This window comes from Hemitrygon akajei, chromosome 4 (genome assembly GCF_048418815.1).
Source record: "Hemitrygon akajei chromosome 4, sHemAka1.3, whole genome shotgun sequence".
Classification (NCBI taxonomy): Eukaryota; Metazoa; Chordata; class Chondrichthyes; order Myliobatiformes; family Dasyatidae; genus Hemitrygon; species Hemitrygon akajei.
In genome coordinates, this window is record NC_133127.1 from 132,462,588 (window position 1) to 132,486,870 (window position 24,283).

Below are 24,283 nucleotides of genomic sequence, written 5' to 3' on the forward strand. Positions count from 1 at the left end.
AGGAACTTCCTTGGAATTACTATCATCATAAATCCTCATAAAAGTGTGATAAAACCCTACACAAATAGATGTTTTTACTATCAGTTGAACTATGGAGATGCAGGAATAACTGAGAGCAAATTGCTGGTCACAATTATACAATTTTCAAAAACTATCACTGTCAAAGCATTCCATCATTTTATTTTCACCTGCAGCAAACAATATTTGAAACTGATTAAACGTTGCCAAAAAACATGTAATCAACTTACATCAAATTTCAAGGATTTAAACTGTTCTTCATACTTCTGTATCATTAGTTTATGGGAGTTTTCAACATCTTGTAACTGCTGATGAAGCTCATCTACCTACAAGACAATGATGCACAGATATCTACTATTTACTGCAATAAAAAATAAGATGGTAAAATCCAGATAAAGTATCAACCCCTGTTATCAACAAGAACTTTCAATCCCTTAAGCAATGTGTCCAGCATTTTAAAAAAAGCTCAAAGCAAATTTTGAAATCTGACAATAATGACAAACCATGGTATAAAGAAGATAAAAAAATACATAACTTTGAAAAATATATCAATAAAGATCTGCCAAAAATAAGATTTATTAATTCATGTATCCTTTACTAACATCATTGACTCTTAGAATATTATGATTAGGACTGCTGAATGTTTTACACAATGATCATGATTATTGGGAGCATTAATTAAAAAAGAAGTTAATTGTAGTTTTATACCCATTGTTAAAAAGAACATAAATATTTTTGATTATTGGTCTTTGAGAGGAAGTGGGGAGAAAGTGAGGGGGAATGTTGTGGGGAGGTGCAAAGATTGTAAGTGCGATGAGACAGCCAAGGGAAGAAGAATGGGGTGGTGCAGCAAAGTGAATGAGATAGAGAGAAAGATGTATAGAGGAAGGAAGAGATTTAGTGAAGGACTGTTCTAAACAGAATGAGCTCTTTTATGTGAAAACTTGAGGCTTGATTACACTCACTGTGCGCTCTTGAGCCAATGACTAATTGTAGAGCTCTTCACAAGAATCAGGGGTATTTCATACTCAAAAAGCTTCATTTGGCATCAGTCCACTGCTTATTAGACTAAGACCAGTTCCATAATTCTGTGCAGAAAAGACACTTTTCTGATTTTACTCTGAAATGGCCTAGCATTAATCTTAAAGTGACATCTGTTCAGTCCTGGTTTCCTAAGGGGAAGTACTCTTTCTGCTTATGTGCTTCTGATATTTGACAAATGTCAGCTATGCTAATCTGATTTGCACTAATTCTACATTAAGCAAAGAATATAGGATGCATTTATGAAACATGCCTTGGAATTTAAATCTTTTAACATCAGCATCATTTTGGTGAAAATACTTGGAATTAACTCAAAGATTAATTATTCCTGAAATGCAGAGTGAATGAATAAAGTATTCAAGCAGGGGTTTCATAACAATTATAAAGAGAAAATTTAAATCTGATAGCATGTTCCACCTTACAAAATATTAAAGAAATTGTTGGGTACTTTTGAGTCCATTACAGCCAAAATTATAATATGGAACAAAGGAATGAGATGGACAATAAATATTTTATGTCTTTTTTTCAATAGGTGACAAAACCCTCTGAAAATAAAGACGAACAAAGAATGGAAAATTAAAGAGTGGAATAATGAACAGAACTAAAACTTGACATTTCCCTTACAAATGATGGAACATAGACTTGATTTCAAGAAGTTATGAGAGAAATAGTTATTTTAATTTCCCCAATTCTTTAGTGTAGTCCTCATTCATTAAGAACAAAGTGCATAATATGGTGAGATTTATGTTGCGCTGTTAAATGAAACACTGGTGTGGAGAGTTTACTGCTTTCGGTAAATGATGCTTTGTAGATATTATCTGCTTTAATAAAAATGAACACTAAGAACCTTACAAACGCTACATCTAGATTCTAGAAGATTTCCAGTTGGTAAAGGTAACAAATCCAAAGTAGAAATAGAACTAGAGGATTATTTAAATATATTCATTGATGTGGGCTTCGCAGGCTGAGCCAGCTCTTAATTGCCCATCCCTAGTTGCCCTGGGAAGATGGTGATGAGCTGTCTTCTTGAACAGCTACAATTGCCCATCCCTAGTTGCCCTGGGAAGATCTGTCTTCTTGAACAGCTACAATTGCCCATCCCTAGTTGCCCTGGGAAGATGGTGATGAGCTGTCTTCTTGAACAGCTACAATTGCCCATCCCTAGTTGCCCTGGGAAGATGGTGATGAGTTGTCTTCTTAAACAGCTACAATTCTTGAGGTGTGAGTATGCTTCCTGTTGTCTTGGTAAAGCAGCTGACACAATCAAAGCCCAACTCACTGTGGATGTTTCCTCTTCTCCACCTTCCCATCAGGCAGATGATACAAAAGCCTGACAACATGTAACACCAGATTCAAGATGGGCTTCTATGCTCTGATGAGAAATTTGAACAGTCCCCTTGTACGATAAGATGAACTCTTCACCTCACAATCAACTTCATTATGGCCTTGCAACTGAATGTCTACCTGCACTGATTTTCTTTGTAACTAACACTTTATTCTGCTTTCTGTTACTGCTTTTTACCACGTACTACCTCAATACCCTGTGGCAATGAGTTGATCTGTATAGGCAGTATGCAAGGCAAGTTTTTCACTGTACCACAATATATGTGACATTAATAAAGCCAATTGACCCAGGATTATGTTAGGGAGAGAATTCCAGAATTTGACCCAGTGTCGGTGAAGGAACTGCAATATACACTCTTTGGTATCTAATAAAGAGGCCACTAAATATACGTTCATGGTCTTTTGCTGCTGTAGCCCATCCACTTCAAGATTCGATGTGTTGTCCATTCAAAGACACTCTTTTGCATACTACCATTGTAACACAGTTATTCGAGTTACAGTCATTCTCCTATCGACTCTAGACATTCTCATCTGACCTTTCTCACTTACAAGGCCCTTTTATCCACAGAAGCAATCGGATGTTTTCCTTTGTTTTTTGCACCATTCTTGGTAAACTCTAGAGACTGTTGTGCATGAAAACCCCAGGGGATCAGCAGTTTCTGAGATACTCGAGCTACCCCGTCTGGCACTAACAATCATTCCATGGTCATAGATCACATTCCTTCCCCATTCTGATTGAACAACTAAACCTCTCGACCATGTCTGCATTGACTTGCTGCCATGCTGATGGGCTGATTAGATACTTGCATTGACAAACAGAAGTACAGGTGTACCTAATAAAGTGGCCAGCAAAAGCATTTTAGTGCCAGTCAGGATGGTGTGTGGCGAACTTCCAAGTGATGAAACACCCAAGCTTTTGCTACCTTTATCTTCTGGCTGTGGGTTTGGCAGGTGCTAATTAAGAAGTCTCGGTGAGTTGCTGCCGAGCGTTCTATAGAAGCTACAAGCTGAGGCGGCTATATATTGGTGGTGAACTGAGCAGACGATTGTGGATGGTGCATCTGGCTGCTGTGTCTTGTATGGTGTGAAGTTCCTCGAGTGCTGTTGATGCGGTGCTCATCCAAGCAAGTAGAAACATTTCATCACGTTCCTGACTTGAGCATTGTAGATGGTAATGTAGGAGGTGAGTTATTTACCACAGGATTCCTAATCTCTGACCTGCTTTTATCACACATTACCTAGATAGCTACCGCCCTCCCCCTCCCCATGATATTATTGATAGTGGGGAGTTTAGTGGTAATTGAATGTCAGAGGTTATAGCTGGATTTTCTCTTGTTGGATATTGTCATTTCCTGGCAAATTTGTGTTATGAATATCTCGCCCGGATATCATCAAGAGCTTGCTGCTTTTGGATGTGGATTGCTTCTTTATCTGAGAATCATGAATGGTGTTGAACATTGTGCAATCATCAGCGAATGTTCTTATTCCCGAACTTAAGACTGAAGGAAGGTCATTGAGAAAGGTGATTGGGCTGAGGAACTCCTGAAGAGATGTCCTGCGGCTGACATGATTGACATCCCCCCCCCCCCACCCGCCCCCAGCACTGCATCCATCTTGCTTTTTGCCAGGCATGATTCTAACTGGTGGAGGGCTTCTCCCATGATTCTCCTGCTTGGTTAGGGCTCCTTGATGCTATTGCTCAATCAAATATCGCCTCGGTGTCAATGGCAGTTGCTCTCACGCCACTGCTGGAGTTTAGCCTTTTTTTATCCATGTTTGAAATTGGGTTGTAATGAGGTCAGGAGCTTACTGATTTTGATGGAACCCAAATTGAGCTTCTGCAAGGAAGTTGTGCTATGCAAATGCCACTTAGTAGCACTATTGATTACCCCTTCCCTCACTTCACTGATGATCAATAGTACACTAGTGAGATGGCAATTGGCCAGATTGCATGTATCTTACTTTTTGCAGACTGGACATAACTGGGCAATTTTCCACATTGTTGGCTAGGCCCCTGCATTATACAAAGGGCATGGAAAGTTCTAGAACTTCAGCCTTCAGTATAGGAGTTGAATGTAATGTTAAAATTGTACAAGGCACTGGTGAGGCCAACTTTGGAGTATTGTGTACAATTCTGGTGACCGAATTATAGGAAAGATGTCAACAAAATAGAGAGAGTACAGAGGAGATTTACTAGAATGTTACCTGGGTTTCAGCACCTAAGTTACAAAGGTTGAACAAGTTAGGTCTTTATTCTTTGGAGCGTAGAAGGTTGAGGGGGGACTTGATAGAGGTATTTAAAATTATGAGGGGGATAGATAGAGTTGATGTGGATAGGCTTTTTCCATTGAGAGTAGGGGAGATTCAAACAAGAGGACATGAGTTGAGAGTTAGAGGGCAAAAGTTTAAGGGTAACACGAGGGGGAACTTCTTTACTCAGAAAGTGGTAGCTGTGTGGAACGAGCTTCCAGAAGTGGTAGAGGCAGGTTCGATTTTGTCATTTAAAAAAAAATTGGATAGGTATATGGACAGGAAGGGAATGGAGGGTTATGGGCTGAGTGCAGGTCGGTGGGACTAGGTGAGAGTAAGCGTTTGGCATGGACTAGAAGGGCCGAGATGGCCTGTTTCTGTGCTGTAATTGTTATACGGTTATATGGTTACTACTACCAGAATGGTGTCTTGCTGTGGTACTGAAGGGGAGTGCTTTGAGGTGACAAAATGATCCAGGAAAGGAGAGGTCTAACATGTGAGGAGCATTTGATGGCTTTGGGCCTGTACTTGCCGGAGTTTAGAAGAATAAGGGGGATGTCATTGAAACCGCTCGAATATTAGTATATAAGGCTTAGACAGAGTGGATGTGGAGGGTATGTTTCCTCTAGTGAGGGACCAGAGGGTGCAGCCTCAGAGTACAAGGAAGTCACTTTAGAAAAAGGAGAAGGAATTTCTTTAGCCAGAGGGGAGTGAATCTGTTAAATTCATTGCCACAGATGGCAGTGGAGGCCAAGTCATTGGGTAAATTTAGAGCCGAAGTTGATATTTCTTGATTAGTCAGGGCGGCAAAGGTCATGGGGAGAAGGCAGGAGAATGGGGTTGAGATGGATAATAAATCGGCCATGGTGAAATGGTGGAGCAAAATCAATGGGCCAAATAGCCTAATTCTGCTTCTATGTCTTATGGTATTAAGTGTGCAAAGATGCAAAGAGGGATTGAAGAAATAAGTCTTGGCAAGTGATTCCTAGTGTGGCAGTGTACAGAGGCTGGGAGGAGTCAGAGTGTGAGATGTTGGAACCTCTGTTTTAATATCTGAAGGGGCTGCTCCTCAAGTTCTGGCTGCGCTTCAGCGCCACGCTCCTGATCTGCTCCCAGTGCAGAGGAGAGCAGGCTGCTCCAGAGATCTCCCAGGCCTGGCTGAGCTTGCCATTCGCCGGACCAGGCAGTAGGCAGTCGAGGGCTCTGTCCAGGCTGATGCCTGCCCTCTTCCAGAGTTCCTTCTGTGCCTGTTGTCCCTGAAGAAGGGGCACATGGTGACCTTGGATACGATGGGGGTACTTGCAGGGCCGGTGAGCACCCCTGTGGCTCAAGTGTGTTCTGGACAGAGATGACCGTGTTGTAATTTGAACTGTAAATTGTGTGCATCAGGAAGTACTGTTATATAGTAATAAAGTGATTCTGTAATCACAGAAGTAGAGGCAGAAAGCATCATAGATCACTGTAGTAAGGAATATTCTAGAATTTATTAAGGACATGATAAAGGGGCACCTGTGGGGGGCAAAGGTCATAATATGATTTTGTGGGTCCAACGCTGAGTTGGACTGACACATTTATTCAACATTTCTTCTGAAGCTTTAATAAGCAGACTAAATAAAGGAGAATGAATGAATGCAATATATTTGGATTTTAAGAAACCATTCTCAGAGATTGTTTAAAGAGGGTTAAACAAGGTATTTGGGATAATATATTAGCATAATTTATTAGGAATCAAAAATGGGTGATTTTTGTATTAAGGACCATTGACATACACAAGTGTCTAATTAACGTCTGAATTTAACTTGCATAAAATATTTGCTTTAAAATGTGCATGCAAACAGAGGCCACTCTGTTAAAAAGAGTATTTAACAGTATCTGCACAAATTACACTTGACATGCCCGAGTAGGCCCCATACAGGCTCTGAAATCCTGATGCAAGTACTTCTGTAAAACTGAATCCTTCAGCTACAAGTCCGCAAACAATATTTAATCACCTGATGTGAATAACTTGATAAATAGATTTTTAGAAGCGCACATCGATGTTTATATCATAATGCATTAGTGTGATCACACCTGGAGAACTGTATATTTCAGTGCTGTTGAAATAATGTATTTGGCTTCAGATAGAATTCATCAAAGCTTCACAATGAATTCCTGGTATGAAAGTGGTGGGGAATGAACAGAGATTGAATAGAATGTGACAACGTTTTCTGAGAATGAAGCATAATCTTACTGAAGCATTTCTGAAAGTGCTTGCAGGATAGTTGTAGTGGCACTGTTTCACCTGCCTTGAGTGTCTAGAATCAGGCATCACTCCCTGATTAAGGAATAATGCATGAGACTGAAATGGTCAAGATATTTTTCACTCAAAAATGTGAACCTTTAACTTATTTTTCCTGAGAGCAGTGGATGCTAAGATGATCCATATAGCCACACACAGAGAATAGGATAAGATCAATTTTAGAGCATAAGAAATCAATGACAAAAGGAAAACTTTGAGATATGTATCTCAATCTTATTGACTAGCTATTAAACTGGGGCTAGAAAGCCTTTTGCTGAACTATGAATTGCTATACACTTGTTGAACTTAAAAGATTCAGTCGCATTCTGCAGAGAGGAAGCAGAGTTATAAATCAGGCAACATCTGTGGAGAGAAAAAGTAAAGGAACGTCTCCTCTTCCATCTCAGCACTTCGTATCTTTCAAGATGCAATATTAAATTCAACTATTTTAGGTAATCGATTTCCCTTGCTTGAGTCAGAGTTGGCTAATTCTTGTGAAAACTCACTTACTTTAACTGTTCCCTGCAATAACTGTCTAACCCCAGATTTCCTCCTTCATCCCTCTTCATTGGAATGGACAAAATTCAATTCCTTTCTTTTCTTTGTACAGTACATACCTCAACATTCCTGTGTGCTGCACTCATTATCCAACTATGTGCTGAAGGAACATCGTTATAATTGCTAAATAAAGTACTACATTCTTCCACTAACTTGCCTGTACTTGCAGTAAATTTGTTGGTCACATTCACAATCAACTTTACTTTGAATCATCTTCTGCAGTTTGGTGACATTATTTGTTGCTTTTCTTTTTCGACAGCATAATGAAAGGTTCTCTTTTAGCTTCTCCCACTTTCTCCAGACTCAAGGTGGAACCATGGGCCCCAGCTGTGCTTGCCTTTTCACTGGTAATGTTCCTCAACTCTGTCCGTGCTATATTGACGATTGAGTTGGTGCTGCCTCACGCACCCATGATGAGCTTGCAAATTTCATCAACGTTGCCTCCAACTTCCACCTTGCCTTAAATTCACTTGGTCCATTTCTGACACTTCTCTCCCCTTTCTAGATCGTTCTATCTCCATCTCTGGAGACAAACTGTCTACAGGTGTCTTTTAAAAACCCTCTGACTCCCATGGTTATCTTGACAATACCTCTTCCCACTCTGCTGTAAAAATGCCATTCCCTTTTCTCAGTTCCTTTGTCTTTACTGCATCTGCTCCCAGGATGAGGCTTTCCTATCCAGAACATCAGAGATATCCTCTTTCTTCAAAGAACAGGGTTTCCCTTCTCCCACCATTGATCTGCCCTCACTTGTATTTCCTCCATTTCCCAGACATCCGCTCTCACCCCATCTTCCTGCCATCTTAACAGGGATAGATTTACTCTTGTTTCCAACTACCACCCCATGAGCCTCCACGTCCAGTACATCATTCTCCACAACTTCCGTCATCTTCAACAGGATCCCGTCACCAAATATATCTTTACCTCCCTCAGACTTTCTACTTTTTGCAGGGATAGCTCCCTCCATGGTTCTCTTGTCCATTTATTCCTCCCCACTAATCTCCCTCCCGGCACTTATCCCTGCAAGAGGAAGAAGTGCTACACCTGCCCATTCACCTCCTTCCTCATTCCATTTAAGGCCCAAACAGTCCTTCCAAGTGAGGTAACATTCCACCTGTGAATCTGTTTTGGCTGGCTACTGCATTCGGTGCTCCTGTTGCAGCCTCCTCTACATTGGTGACACCCGATGAACATCGAGCATCCAGAAAAAGCAGGAATTTCCAGTGGCCAACTATTTCAATTCTAAGCCTCATTCCTGTTCCAACATATCAGTCCATGGCCACCTCTACTGTCATGAACAGGCCGCTCTCAGGTCGGAGGAACAACACCTCATACTCTGTCTGGGAGGCCTCCAACCCGATGGCATAAAATCGATTTCTCCAACTTCCAGTAGCTTTACCCCTCCCCCTTCCCACTCCTCCCTCTTCTTCAGTTCTTTACCCTGGCTCCATTCTTACCTCTTCTGATCTCCTCACTTACCTATCACCTCCCCCTGGTGCCCCTCCTCAGCATCAGAAGCAGGTTTAATATCACAGGCAAATTTGGTGTTTTGTGGCAGCAGTGCATTGCAATACATAAAATAAATAAATATATAAATAACACACACACACAGTATATACAGATATATAAAGTTAAGTAGGTAGTGTAAAAAGAGAGGAATAAAATACTGAGGAAGTGTTCAATCACAAACAAGACAGAATCTGCAGACGCTGGAAATCCAAGCAACACACAACACGCTACTTTCTCGGGTCTCACCAATGTAGAGGAGGCTGCAACAGGAGCACGGAATGCAGTAGCCAATCAAAACAGATTCACAGGTGAAACATTACCTCAGCTGGAAGGACAGCTTGGAACTTAAATGGAAGTGAGGGAGGAGGTGAATGGGCAATTTCTTCCACTTGCTGGGATAAGTGCCGGGAGGGAGATTAGTGGGGAGCGAGAAATGGACAAGGGCTCCATGGACAGAGCTATCCCTGCAAAACGTAGGGACTCAGCAGGCCAGGCAGCATTTATGGAACAGAGTAAACAATTGACGTTTCGGACCGAGATCCTTTATCAGGACTGGAGAAAAAAGACGAGAAATCAGAATAAGAAAGTGGAGGGAGGAGAGGAAGAGTACTAAGTGGTAGGTGAAGCTGAGGGGGAGGGGAGTGGTGAAGTAAAGAGCTGGGAAGTTGATTGGTGAAAGAGATAAAGGGCTGGAGAAGGAGGAATCTGATAGGAGAGGGTAGAAGACTATGGACGAAAGGGAAGGGGGAGGAGCACCAGAGGGAGGTGAAGTGCAGGTAAGGAGATAAGGTGAGAGAGGGAAACAGGAATGGGGAATGGTGAAGGAGAGGGTGGGGGGAGGGGCAATTACTAGAAGTCCAAACTAAATGTTCATGCCATCAGGTCAGAGGCTACCCAGATGGAATACAAAGTACTGCTCCTCCAACTTGAGTGTGGTCCCATTGTGGCAGTAGAGGAATATTCCCTTGGTACATCTAAAGAAATTTGCGAGTATCTTTGGTGATGTACCACTTCTCCTCAAACATCAGGTGAAATATAGCTGCTGTCATGTCTGCTTTGCAATTGCATCACTATGTTGGGGCCGGGATAGCTCCTCGGATGTTGACACCCAGGAGCCTGAAACTGCTCAGCCTTTCCACTTTTGATCCCTTGATGGGGACTGGTGTGTGTTCTCTCGACTTTTCCTGTCTGAGGTCCACAATCAATTCTTTGGTCTGCCATTGAGTGCGAGGTTGGCGTAGTGACACCACTCAACCAGCTGATCAATATTTCTCCTGTACGCCTGGTCACCATCTGAAATTCTGCCAAAACCAGTTGTATCGTCAACAAATTTATAAATGGCATTTGAGCTATGCCTAGCCACACCATTGTGGGTGTAGAGAGAGTAGAGCGATGGGCTAAGCAGGCATCCTTGAGGTGTGTCAGTGTTGATTGTCAGTCAGGAGGAGATGTTATTTCCAACTTGCACAAACTGTGGTCTCCTGGTGAGGAAGTCAAAGATCCAGTTGAAGAGGGAGATGCAGAACCCCAGGCTTTGGAGCTTGTTATTAGAACTGAGGGCATAATTATGTTGAACGCTGAGTTGTAGCCTGATGTAGGTATTACTACTGTCCAGGTGATCCCAGGCTGAGCAGAGAGCCAGTGAGATTCCACCCACTGTAGACCTATTGTGGTGATAGGTAATTTACAGCGGGTCCAGCTCCTTGATTTAGGTAGGAGTTGACTCTGGCACTTCTTCACAGTAGATGTGAGGGTCACTGAACGATAGTCATTGAGACAGCTCACCCTGCTCTTCTTGTGCACTGGTATGACTGTCACCCTTCTGAAGCAGGTAGGAACCTCCAGCTGCAGGAGGGAGAGATTTAACATGTCCTTGAACAATTCCACCAGTTGGTTAGCACAGGTTTTCAGGTACACCATCATGTCCTGATGCGTTGTGAGGGTTTACCCTAGTGAAAGATGTTCTGAAGTTCCCCACTGAGACAGAGATCAGAGTCACCGGATGCTGTAGGGATTCACACAGATGTAGCTTTATTCTTTCCTTCAAAACGTGCATAAAAGTCTTTGAGCTCACCTGTTAGTGAAGCTTCACAGCTATTCATGATGTTAGGTTTCACTTTGTAGGAAATAATAGCCTCCATCCATTTCTTCCACAGTCCACTCTTCTCTACTATCAAATTCCTTTGTCTCCAGCCCTTTACCTTTTCTACCTATCATCTGCCAGCATCTTACTTCATTCCCCCGGCTTCATCCTCTATCGCCTTCTAGCTTGTACTCCTTCCCCACCCTCCCTCTGCCTTCTTATTCTGGCTTCTTCCCCCTTCTTTTCCAGTCCTGAAGAAGGGTCTCAGCCTGAAAGGTCGACTGTTTATTCACTTCCGTAGATGCTGCCTGACCTGCTGAGTTCCTCCAAAATTTTGTGTGTCTCGCTTCAGTTACCCAGCATCTGCAGAATCTCTTATGAAAAGTGTCATTTCTACCTGGCTGTTCCTTGGTCAATAAATATATTCAAATACCTGCTTTCTTACCTCATGCTGTTTTGAATCAAGGCATGTGTGTACATTGACCAATTCTAGCTCACGCATTTCAAGCTGGGTCTCAAGACTTTGCGACTGTTGTTCCCATTCAATTTTTTTCCGGTTCACCATGACATCGATTTGATGCAATAGTTCCTGGAGCTCTTCTTCGCAAGAGGATTCTCTGATATTGTAGTAAGAGCAAGAAAAAATACTTTCACATTTTAATAAAATTAAAAATTAAAAAATATGTAATGTGTGCTGCACTCATACTTTAATTTGATATTTTCAGCTCTAAAAGAAATCTATTTAATAGATCCCAACATCTTCCTGAGGTTTTCCAGTGATACAAGGTAAACCATGCTAAAGAGATAGACCAAGTATGTATAATAATTTCACCGATATCTCTAATGGAAATCGCTGCCTCTGATTAATTTTGGGTTGATGTGTAACAGCTCAAGACATAAAAATACCCCTATAGATCTGGTATACAATTTTCAGAAGCCTTTTTGAATTTGAATGAATTGACAAACAAAGCAGTAAGTCCCAATGTTCTGACAGTGGTGAAGTTCATAATACTTTTGTTTTAACCTGAAGATTGAGGTTCCCACACTATAGGCTTTGATAATAATGTCAAAGCTGATAATCCCATGTAAAACTATTAGAATAATATACTAACAGTAGGACTAACTTTCCAACAAGTGATTAAGTATTTGGCCAGCCCTCTCAGGGGAAAGTGTAAGAAAATCCAAACAAACACAGACACTGGAATAAAACAAGAAGATGCTGGAAACACTCAGCAGGTCAGGCCACCCACAGTGAATGATTCCTAAACTTAGCTCCAGATAACACTGACTTTTACAGATATTTCCTTTGCTCTGTTGGCCATGATTTCTATTGGGTCATCTAGTTAGATGAGCTAGTAGAGACAGTTGTCAGTGTTAGCGTCCATTAACTTTCCATTAATCTAATTGACTAGAGAACCCATACAATTTGTCCCCAAGGCTATGCTGGCCTCATCCAAACACAGGATATGCCTCTTCCCTACCCATCCCTCACAGCAATTTCTTTGCAGTTTAATAATATATATTCTTTTCATCTCTCCAGTTCTGAAGAAGGGAGACTGAACGGAAGCACTGACTTGGCTTCTCTTTCCCCAGATGCAGCCTGAGCTATGGCGGAAGAGCTTCAAAGGGCCTGTGTATGAGCTAAGAAATGGACTCTCAGCAGGTGACTGCACAGGACTGTGGTGGAAGTGGAAGCGTGGTCCAGGATGCAGACAGCTGGCAGTCTCAGCACTACAGACTGCCTGACCCTCTGTGTTTTCACAGCTATAAAGTTGTCCATAAAAGTAGATTTGATTGAGATTATTGCTTAATTCCACACTATTTGGTCTTCATTTTACTCAGAACATAAAACAAAGAACATAAAGCAAAGAAGCTTACGGTAATTGACCATTCTTCTCTAACCCATTTGTTATTGCCTCCATTTCAGTGGTTTATCTACAAAATAAAGGAACATAGTTGGATCAATAAAATTGAGCTTTGAAATAGTAATCCAGTTTTTGCAGTTACATTTAATATTTTATTATCCTTCATTAAGAATAGGGCTATGGCTAGGTGATATTGTTTATATTATGCTAGACACTGCGGTTGGGAATTATACAGACTAGGAAGGATCCAAATGGAATATTTTGTCCATTGAAGACCAGGCAGACCTCAGCAAGATTTGATTTCTATAAGAGGTTTCTGGTGTAAATAGGGAGCAGATCAACAGTTAGTGGTACCATTCTAGTCAGTCACAGTGGGGATGATGGGGTCATTCCCTCAGGTACTCCACTCCAACATTGGCTGTTTCTGCTGCAGTAGCTTCAGGTGAAGGCAGTAGACTGAGAAGATGAGAAATTCACCGGCTTCCATTTTCTCGTTCCCTCTTCTCGGTCACCTAAGCTTGCCATGTGACCTTATCTTTTGCAATGCCCTCCCAGAGATCTGAACACTTTGCCATCTCTGAATCATCTGTGTCCGTTTCTGCAAATTTCTCAAATAAAGTTATTTTTGTAGTAAAGATATGGACATAGAACAGATCTTAATCTCTTGGGGAACACACCCATAGAGAATATCCAATTGTTATCCATCCAAGAACTTGCCCAATGCATTGCAAACACCACTGGTTCAGTAACAACTTATCTCTCAAAAACACATTATTGTTACCGATTAATAACGTAGAACATTTTACAAAACTATTCTATAGCTCCAGGATAAATAACCTTATTGGCATTCCTTACTTTACCTTTAGAATCATTCTCAGTTACTGTTTTACGTGCATTACTTTAGATGCAAAAGATTCTCATTTGCAGCTTTGATACACCCAGAATTTACTATTTCAACGCACTTCCCACTAAATCGAATTGGTAAATCTCTATTAACAAAGTCATCCAAAACTTTGTTGTTTGTGTCCTATCTTGCACTGAGTTGCAGTTGCCTTATGCTTGCCAATCTACACTGGCTTCCAGTTAAAGAATCCTTAGCCTTGCTTTTCCTATCATCTCAGTCTCTTCCAGTCCCAAGGGTTTCCTTGATATCTGAAGTTCTTCAATACTGTCTTTTTGATCATGACTAATTCTATACCACCCTGTTCATGACAGTCATGAAAAAGAATCTGGTAAATCCCTTTAAAAAGGATGAAAAGGATAAAAGAGGAATTTAAGGAGACCCATCATAAATCGGGGGACTGCTCATCTCCACTCCGTCTACCAAAAGGGGAACTTCCCAGTGACCAAACATTTTAATTTTGATTCCAATTCCTGTTGTGATATGTCGGTCCACAGCCTCCTCTTGGGCCAAGATGATGCCACCCTCAGGGTGAGGAGCAACAACTCATGCATTCCAACCTGATGACATGAATATTGATTTCTCCTTCCATTAAAATGAAATTTTCCTCCCCCTACCCTCTTCCTCTATTCACCACTCTGGCCTTTTACCTCTTCTCATCTACCTACCACTTCCCCGTGAGTCCCCTCCCCCTGCCCTTTCTCCTATGGACCTCTCTCCTCTATCAGATTCCTTCTTCTGCAGCCCTTTACCTTTCCACCTGGCTTCACCTAACACCTTCTAGAAAGCCTCCTTTCCCAACCTCCATCTTTTTATTCTGGTGTCTTCCCCCTTTCTTTCTAGTCCAGAATGAGGGGCATCACCCTGAAACATTGAACTTTTATTAATTTCCATAGATGCTGCCTGACCTGCTGAGTTCCTCCGGCATTTTGTGTGTGTTGCTTTGGATTTCCAGCATCTACAAAATTTCTGGTGTGCATGAAATGTTATTCAAGCTATCAGAAACCTCTGTATATACTGTATATCACTATTGATTTCTTGTTAAATTGTAGAAATGTTAACTTTTAGCCTTTGCTTACTAAAAAATTATAACAATCTACTTTTTTATTTATTCAGAGATACAGCACAGAACAGGCCTTTCCAGCCCTGTGAGCTACACTGTCCAGCAACCCACCTGATCACCCTGGGGCCTAATCACAGTACAATTTACAATGACCAATGTGTTCAGGAATATCTTTAACCTCTTGCTCCAGCAATGTGTGCTACCCACCTGCTTCAGGCAGGTTTCAATCATACTGGTGCTCAAGAAGAGCGTGGTAACCTGTCTGTGACTATCCCCCAGTGGCACTTACATCCACAGTGATGAAGTGTTTTGAGAGCCTGGTGTTGAAGTAAATCAGCTCCTGCCTGAGAGGTGACTTGGATCCGCTCCAATTTGCCTATCAAAGCAACAGGCCCACAGCAGATGCCATCTCATTGGCTCTTCACTCAACCGTGGAACATCTGAACAGCAAAGATGCATACATCAGGATGCTTTTTATCAACTACAGCTCAATATTTAATATCATTCCTTCAAAACTAATCAGTAAACTCTGAGACCTGGGCCTCAATACCCTGATGTGCAATTGGATCCTGGATTTCCTTACTTATAGACCCCAGTCAGTTCAGATTGGCAAAAACATCTCCTCCACAATCTCCATCAGCACAGGAGCACCACATGGATGTGTGCTTAGTCCCCTTCTCTACTTGCTTTACACCAATGATTGTGTGGCTCCAACACCATATATGAGTTTACTGATGACACAACTGTTGTGGGCCATGTCAATGGGGGTGATGAATCAGCATACAGGAGGGAGATTGAAAATTTGGCTGAGCGATATAATAACAATGACCTCTCACTCAGTGTCAGCAAGACCAAGGACTGATTGTGTACTTCAGGAGAGGGAAACCAGAGGATCAGAGATGGAGAGGGTCAATAACTTTAAATTCCTGGGTGCCGCTCTCTCAGAAGACCTGTCTTGGACCCATCATATAAATATTATTGTGAAGAAAGTACGACAGCGCCTCTACTTCCTTAGGAGACTGTGGAGATTTGGCATGTTGTCAAAAACCTTGACAGACTTCTACAGATGTGTGGTGGAAAGTTGTTGACTGGCTGCATCTATGGGAACACCAATGCCTTTGAGCAGAAAATCCTACAAAAGGTAATGCATTCAGCCCAGTACATCAAGGGTAAAGCCCTCCCAACCATTGAGTACATCTACATGCAATGTTGCTGTAGAAAAGCAGCATCCATAATCCAAGATCCTCACCACCCGGGCCACGCTCTTTTCTAGTTGCTGCTATCAGGTAGAAGGTTCAAGTACCTCAGGATTCACACCACCAGGTTCAAGAACAGTTACAACCCCTCAACCGTCAGGCTCTTGAACATAAGAGGATAACTACACTCATTCTATTTCTGGTGTTCCCACAACCGATGGCCTCACTTTAAAGACACTTTATCTTGATATTTCATGCTCTTGTTATTTATTGCTATTTACTTATATTTGCATTTGCACAGTTTCTTTTTCATTGATCCTGTTTACAGTTACTATTCTAGATTTGCTGAGTATGCCCGCAGAAAAAAGAATCTCAGGGTTGTATGAGGTGACATGTATGTACTCTGATAATAGATTTTACTTTGAACTTTGTTTTAAAAAAAAGTAGCAAAAATTTATTTATCGGGGATAAATCAATAAAATTCTCCTTCCATTGTATTGTTTTAACTTTCACATGAAATGCAAAATTGTGCAATCTGGAGTCTGAGGAGAAACCTGCACAAGTTGCCCAGTTGTAATAATTGTTTGATTTCTCAGTGCTAAAGTAATAAGTTCTGAAGTTTAATACATTTGAATTATCAACTAAACCGGCAAGATCTGCCATAAATACTGCCTATTATATTAAGAACTTATTATGCATTTTTGTCATATATGGGATGAATTATGAATAACCCAGTTCTATTAGGCCACGTTCAGTTGGCCCTCACTTACTATACTAATTGCTTAGTTGAGAATCTCAGCAACAACTTCACTATCCCTCTCTGCCCAAGAGTACTTCCTCCAGATCTTCTAAAGAATCTGAAAATCGAAACTGTAGATGCTGGAAATCTGAAATAAAACCCAAAAACATTCTATCTATGGGGAGACAGACGGAGCTTGTGTTCCAGGTTATAAATGCTTAGGCAGAACTTGGAAAATAAGTCAATTTTAAGTTGCAAATGAGAGATGGGTAGAATGAAGCCAACATTGGCTGTGAGAATAAGTTTTATAGTCCTCCTGTCAAATGTTCTAATGGGGAACTTAAAACTGTAAAATGTTGCAAAAACATTGACATATGACAAGCCAAGCAGGCAAGGCTGTGCTGATGTAGAAAGAGAGAGAAACTAATATCTGATATTCTTTTCAATATATTTTGTAATAAAAGTATTACCCAATATCAGCACAAGTTTACAAACAAGAGAAAATCTGCACATGCTGGGAACTGGAGCAACACACATAAAATGCTGGAGGAACTCAGCATGCTAGGCAGCATCTATGAGAAAGAGTATGTCAACTGAGCTTTTTTCCCATTGATGCTCAACACAAGTTTAGCCAAGGGGTGAATCCTAAACCATTTCATACCAAAGTTGTACTTGATATCCAAAGCAGGCACAAACAGCTGTGAAGTAAAATACAAAATAACAAGGTTGGAAACAGTTTGTCGGTAACTAGTCTATAATCTTGGTGTTACTAAGGTGTTAAATGTCCACATTCCTCAGAGTAAGCCACACAGTATTTGAGCCTCTCTTTTTGCTTTGAATACTACAAAAGCTCCATCTAGTGAAAAATATAGACAAGTTAAAATTTCAGTGGTCTTACTGTCAGATTTCAAATTCAAGGATAATTCTCTTTCAGAAATTAAATTTGATAGAATATAAAAATGCAATAAGTGTGCAGAAAAATATTTCAAATGATTTAACTGACAAACAGCACTGTTTGTCAGTTCCGTATGCAAGTGAAAATTGGCTACTAAGTAGCAATGGCCGTATTTTTTTAAAAAAGCAGTTTCACATTCCTGAGGCCATATATTATTTCCTATATTATGTGTATAATATATTCTTTTATTATACATATGCAGTTTTTTCATTCAAATCTTTTTGATGGCTATTTCTGGACTAAGTCATGTCAGAGTATGCATCAATAGCATGGGCTTTTCATTTACCCTTTAACTTGAAAATGTTTTCAGTGCAATATGCTGGTAGTGAAATCTGATAATGGTGTAAACAGGGCAACAGGACTCCCATGACCTTAACTTCAAATTTAACAGTGTGTTTCATTAGCCATTAGATTAGATTCATGGCCATCGATGTAATGGCCAAGGCTAATCAAGGAAGAACCATCAATGGCTGAATGATTTAGAAATTAAATACATAAAATGACAGAAAGTTTAGATCAATTAAGAAAGAGAAACATGCACGGAAATTATGAAAACAAACAACATTTTTTACAATTACAAACAATTAATTGCCCAATAGTTTTGGACTGGAAGTACCAGAATACCCTCTGATCTTAGAAGCTAAATAGACTCACTTCTGGTTAATCTTTAACTGGGAGACTACACGTGACAACCATTTGCAGAAGGTGTGTCAACCAAATAGTGACTCTTCAGTTCATTGACAACTGTTGGTGCAGCACTGAGTACCTGGAGCAGAGTTAATCAGTCAAGCGGAAGTCATGACAAGGAATTTCGCAGTGTATGATGTGAACTGGCAGCCACAATAGTCTCGGTACTGTTGATTATAGAAAAGTACAGGCCCTTTGGCCCACAATATTGTACCGACTCTTTAACCTACTCTAAGTTCAATCTAACCCTTCCCTCTCACATGTTTCTTTCACCCTTGTGCCCAAGAATTTCTTCGATGTCCCAAATATGTCTGGCTCTACCGACACCCCTGGCAGCACGATCGATGCACTTACCATTCTGATAGTGTAGAAAGCCTACCTCTGGTTCTCCCCACCCCCTACCCCTATATATTCATCCAATCACTTTAAAGTCACGCTCCCTTGTACTAGACATTTCCTCCCCGAGGAAAAATATAGTTCCGGCTCGCCACTCAATTTATGCCTCCTACCATCTCTTTCAAGTCACTTCTCATCCTCCTTCGCTTCAAGGAGAAAAACCTTAGCTCACTCAACCTATCCTCATAACAAATGCTCTCTAATCCAGGCAGCATCCTTGTAAATCTCCTCTGAACCCTCTCTAAAGCTTCCATGTCCTTCCTATAATGAGGTGACCAGATCTGAACATAATACTCCAAGCGTAATCTAACCAGAGTTTTACAGAGCTGCAACATTACCTCAGGCTCTTGAGCTCAAGCCCTTGTCTAGTAAAGGCCAACAAACCATACCCTATTAATCTGTGCTTTAATGTTGATGAATCTATGGACATAAATCCTAAGATCCCTCTGTTGCTCCACACTGTTAATGATACTGCAATTAACCCTGTATTCTGTCTTTGTTTGACCTTTCTAAGTGAACCACTTCATGCATTTCTGGACTGAACTCTATCTGCCATTCCTTGGCTTGGCTCTGCATCCTATTAATGTCCTGTAACATACAACGACCTTTTACACTAACAAGATGAGGTCAAGGTGGCTCCGGAGAGGGGTCAAAATGATACTGGCAATATACAGACAGCTTAAAAAACTACAAGATATTCTAATAGATATACTTCTGAATTACAATCACTACAAATGGCAGCAGTAATTTCCCTTTAAGAAATAAACTTTTGAACTGACTAAACAAACTCGCAGTTTTACAATCTCCTGGAGTACCTGGTGAACTTGATTCTCAGGAATGGAGTTACGGAAACTTGAAGAATCAAAGGTTGGTGATCACTGGAAGAAAGGTCGCCAGGATAGACTTCAAGCCAGGTTAAAGTGTCGAGGCCTGAGAACGGAAAACAAACTGGTGTTCAGCCCCAATACTCTGTGCCAGTCAATGTCCCCCATCTAAACCCTTCCTGTCTGCCGCTGTTTGACCTAGCTCCCTCTCTCTTCTCACTATTACCGTTGGGCAGGAGGTACAGGAGCTTTAGATCCCACACACTTAAGTTCAGGAACAGTTATTCACCTACTATTAGGCTCCAGAACCAGAGTGGATAACTTCACTCACCTCAATGCTGAACTGACTCCACAACTAAAGCCTCGCTTTCAATCATTGTACAAGTCACGTTCTCATCATTATTTATTTATTTTTAAAATTAATTGTCCTCTTTTGCTAATTGGTGTTTGGCATTCTTCGCTGTGCATGGCTTTTCTTAAATTCTATTGTATTTCTTTACTTTCCTGTAAATGCTGACAGAAAAATGAATATCAAAGTTATATACAGTGTATATACTTTATAAATAAATTTACTTTGAACTACCCACAACATGGTAGCGTAGTGGTTAGTGCCGCGGTATAGTACAAAACTATTACAGCTTGGGGCATTCCAGGGTTCAGAGTTCAATTCCGGCAGGGTTGTAAGGAGTCGCTGTACATCCATGGAATGTGTGGCTTTCCCCTGGCTGCTCCAGTTTCCTCCCACAGTCCAAAGACAGACCGGGTAGGTTCATTGGTCATTGCAAAGTGTCTTGTGATTAGGTTAGGGTTAATCAGGGTTGTGGGGTTGCTGGAGCAGAATGGCTTGAATAGCTGGAAGGGACAACTCTTCACTGTATCACTAAAAATAAATAAACAAATAAACAAATAAATAAATAACGCTGACATTTATGTCATTCATAAACCTACCAATCCACATTTTCATTTCCTCATCTAAGTCACTCATAAAAATCACGGAAAACAGAGACCCAGAGCAGAACTTTGTGAAAAGCCACTGGTCACTGTAGTCCAGTCAGAATACACTCCATTGACTATCAACCTCTGCCTCCATGGGCAAGACAATTTTGAATTCATGCTGACAAGTTTCCCCATGCCCTCTGACTTTCTGATGAAGGGTCTCAGCCCGAAATGTCAACTGCTTACTCTTTTCCATGGATGTTGCCTGGTCTGCTGAGTTCCTCCACCATTTTGCGTGTGTTGCTGTGATTTCCAGCATCTGCAGATTTTCTCTTGCTCTGAAGGATTCTACCATGGGGAACCTTATCAGATACCTTACTAAAATCCATATACACGATATCCACTGCTCTGCCTTCATCAATTTGTTTTTCCAAAGAATTCATTCAATCCTGTGAAGCACAATCTACCCCTCACAAAGCACGTTGCTTATCTCTAATCAGACTACCCTTCTCCAAATGCTTGTAAATTCTGTCCAATAGTTTCCCACCACTGTTGTAACTCTATAATTCCCAGGGTTATCCCTATTACCTTTCTTGAACAAGGGAGTAATATTCACCACTCTCTAATCTTCCGGTACTACTCCTGTGGCTAGTGAAGACACAAAGGTCATCGCCGAAGTCACAACAAACTTTTCCCACACTTCCCATAGTAACCTGGGGTCTATTCCATCCACTCAATGGGACTTAACTATCAAAACTCCCAGAACATCACCATTCTTAATCTCACCATGTTCCTGCATATCTCATATTTGTCAAGGTCCCTCTCACTGGTGAATACTGAAGTAAAGTATTCATTAAGGACCTTCCCTACTCCTTCGACTCCAGCCTCTTTTATCTAGCTTGGTCTTACCCTGTTCTTCACGTATGTGTCGAATACCTTTGGGGTTCGCCAATCCTACTCACCAAGTCCTTCTTATGTCCTTTTCTATCTATCCTAAGTCCTTTCTTGTAACTCTCAGGAGCCCTGTCTGACCTTAGCTTCCTAAACCCTTAGTAAGCTTCTTTCTTCCACTTGACTAGATGTTCCACATTTCTTGTCAATCATGCCTCCTTCACCCTGCCTCAACGGGACAAACCTATGCACAACCCCATGCAAGTGCTCCCTGAACAACATCCAGCCCCATTGTGCATTTTCCTGAGCACATCCATTCCCAGTGTATGATGGAAGGAGCATTTTTGCATGCAGCCAATTGACTATATGTAAAAATGGTACAAAAGATGTGAGGCAGACCTATATTGAAAGAATCACTTCATTATAAAATATCTTTGGTGACAGTCACTGGTATCCTTCAGTAAAAGAATCTTTCCATTATTAAACAGGCACCACACTCTCCAGTAGCACGGATAAGTGTAACGCTAACAACTGAACATCCTCCCGCACAGTTTACAAAATGCACTGCAATGATTTGCCCACGTTACCCTAATGGCAACTGTTAAATCCGTGATCTCTACTGCACAAAAAATACAGTAAGAATTTAACATCTCCAGGTTACACACCATGCCTGTTTGCAGATACATGGGCAGTCCTACCTGCTCTTTGGGATTAAATTCCTGGAACTCCCTATCCAACACAATTCTGAACTACCTTCAAGAGGGTTGCAATGGTTGAAATCAGCAGCTGACTGTAACGTAAATTAGAGACAGGTACTAAATTCTGTATTGCAATTCCAGCACTCTCTGAATAGCAAATGTATATATATTTTAATCGAGGCTACGAATTACTTTACTCACGACGTGATCACAGCTGATTTTAAAACTCTCATAACAGCGACTTACCTACAGCTACTCTTTCTGGTCCTGGAGAAACCCTTCTGCTTCAGCGGTATTAAACCTTTCTGACGCCCCTGCTCATTAACACACATTCACGTAGATGCACTTCTCAATAGTAAAACTACAGATTGTTGCTACCGCATCCCCCGCCGTGACATTCTGCTCACGCACATAACATCGGGCACTCTGCCAGCGAGAACTGCTGGTGCTGCCGCTGTTGAAATGCCATTTCGCGCTGCTGCGCTTGTTTGGCGCTCTGTTGGTGCTGTCCCCGAACGGGAAGTGGCGCTAAAGCTCATCCCGGGATTTCAGCGTGACATCCCGCGTTCGGTTTTCACTGTTTCCCGATCAATGATGCTCCCATATTCCCTATTACATATTCTGCCCCCCATTTACACTTTCAAATATTGAAAGACGGGAAGAAATTTCTCCAAGAAAAATATTTCTTCCACGAAGTGCGGCTTCGTGATAAACTCACAATTAAATCTCTCCACTTCCTTTCTTTTCGGAGTAATGCTGAGCCGCAAAACAAATTATTGAATCGCTGAACATGTTATCTAAATGTAGGAAGCATTTTCCGAGTCCAGACCACAGCAATCGTGCAGTATGAATTGTAAACATCGGTCACGCTGTTTGAAATTGTCCAGCAATTTATGTTGAAGGTCAGAAAGGAATAAAGAACCCTCCAAACCATTTACTTCTGATACAGCAGGTTTGGAAGGTAGTGGATAATTGGTTATTTAAACAGAACTGTCACATATTTCCATGCTATCTCTCAGGTCAACTTCCGCAATTATTTTCTCTCTCGTTGTTTCATGCTGTAATTACACCTTCCGCTCAGTAGGTGTTCATCTATAACTGAAATTGAACGGACCGAAATCAAGCCAATTGGTGACAAAAAAAAGATGATAATTTTTCCATCACTAAGAAAGAATACAAGGAGAAGAAAGGCCAGGTCAAAATAATTTTGCCACTCTCTGAAATGAAAACTGAAATATATGTATGGCGCCCTTTAGTGTAGCGGAGTGCCTCTCAATGGTTTCCTCGCTGTGGATAGTTCGGAGGTTACTCATTGTAGATAGAAAACACAACGGCCAATCTCCCACAGACTATAAAATGCGGCATGTCGGGGTTTGTTGAATAGAACACATGGAGAATTCCCAAACTCTTTTACAAAATGATGCCGTGGAATATTTTACAAGCATCTGAAAGAAAGTGCTCTTTATTCCAGCATTCCATCAAGATACAACCTTCTGACAAGATGAACATCCCTGGGTAATACAGATGGGATTATGGAAATTGCACACACAATGACCTGAGTACTTTGAGTGGACTGGACAGAGAGAATTGCTCTGTTGTGCTGAAACTTTCTCAAGATTCTTTTTTTACAAGGGGTGATTGATAAGTTCGTGGCCTATGGTAGAAGCAGTCAATTTTGAAAAACCTGGCACATTTATTTTTCCTACATTTACACACTTAGTCCAGCGGTCGTGGAGCATACAGATCCCTTCTTTGTAGAAGTCTGCATCTTGGACCTCCAGAAGTGGTCCACAGCAGGGGTGATTGATAAGTTTGTGGCCTGAGGTAGAAGGAGATGAGTTATTAACTTCAAACTTTCTGCATAATCACTCAAAGAGTTGAAGTGCATGGGCATATAATGAGAGCTGTATAACTCATCTCCTTCTACCCTGGGCCACGAACTTATCAATCACCCTGCTGTGGATCACAGCAGTCTGTGGTATTCAGACTCAATTCGCTAAATGCCCTCTGTTAGGGGGCAGAGAAAGAGACATCATCAGAGGGTATAGTTG

The 24,283-nt window shown here is 41.2% G+C and overlaps 1 protein-coding gene across 1 annotated transcript in view; it reads right to left on the reverse strand.

Annotated features, from left to right (window-relative positions):
* The window catches only part of LOC140726020 (centrosomal protein of 63 kDa-like), an 85,881-nt gene extending 63,264 nt beyond the window's left edge, over nt 1-22,617 (reverse strand). Inside the window, exons 1-5 of the mRNA XM_073041918.1 lie at nt 22,479-22,617; nt 19,699-19,813; nt 12,960-13,016; nt 11,527-11,698; nt 249-344 (exon numbers count right to left, since the gene is read on the reverse strand). Coding sequence (XP_072898019.1) covers nt 249-344; nt 11,527-11,698; nt 12,960-13,003 — 312 coding nt within the window. The 5' untranslated portion in view covers nt 13,004-13,016; nt 19,699-19,813; nt 22,479-22,617. The remainder of the gene's footprint in view (nt 1-248; nt 345-11,526; nt 11,699-12,959; nt 13,017-19,698; nt 19,814-22,478) is intronic.
* Between the last annotated feature and the right edge of the window lie 1,666 nt (nt 22,618-24,283).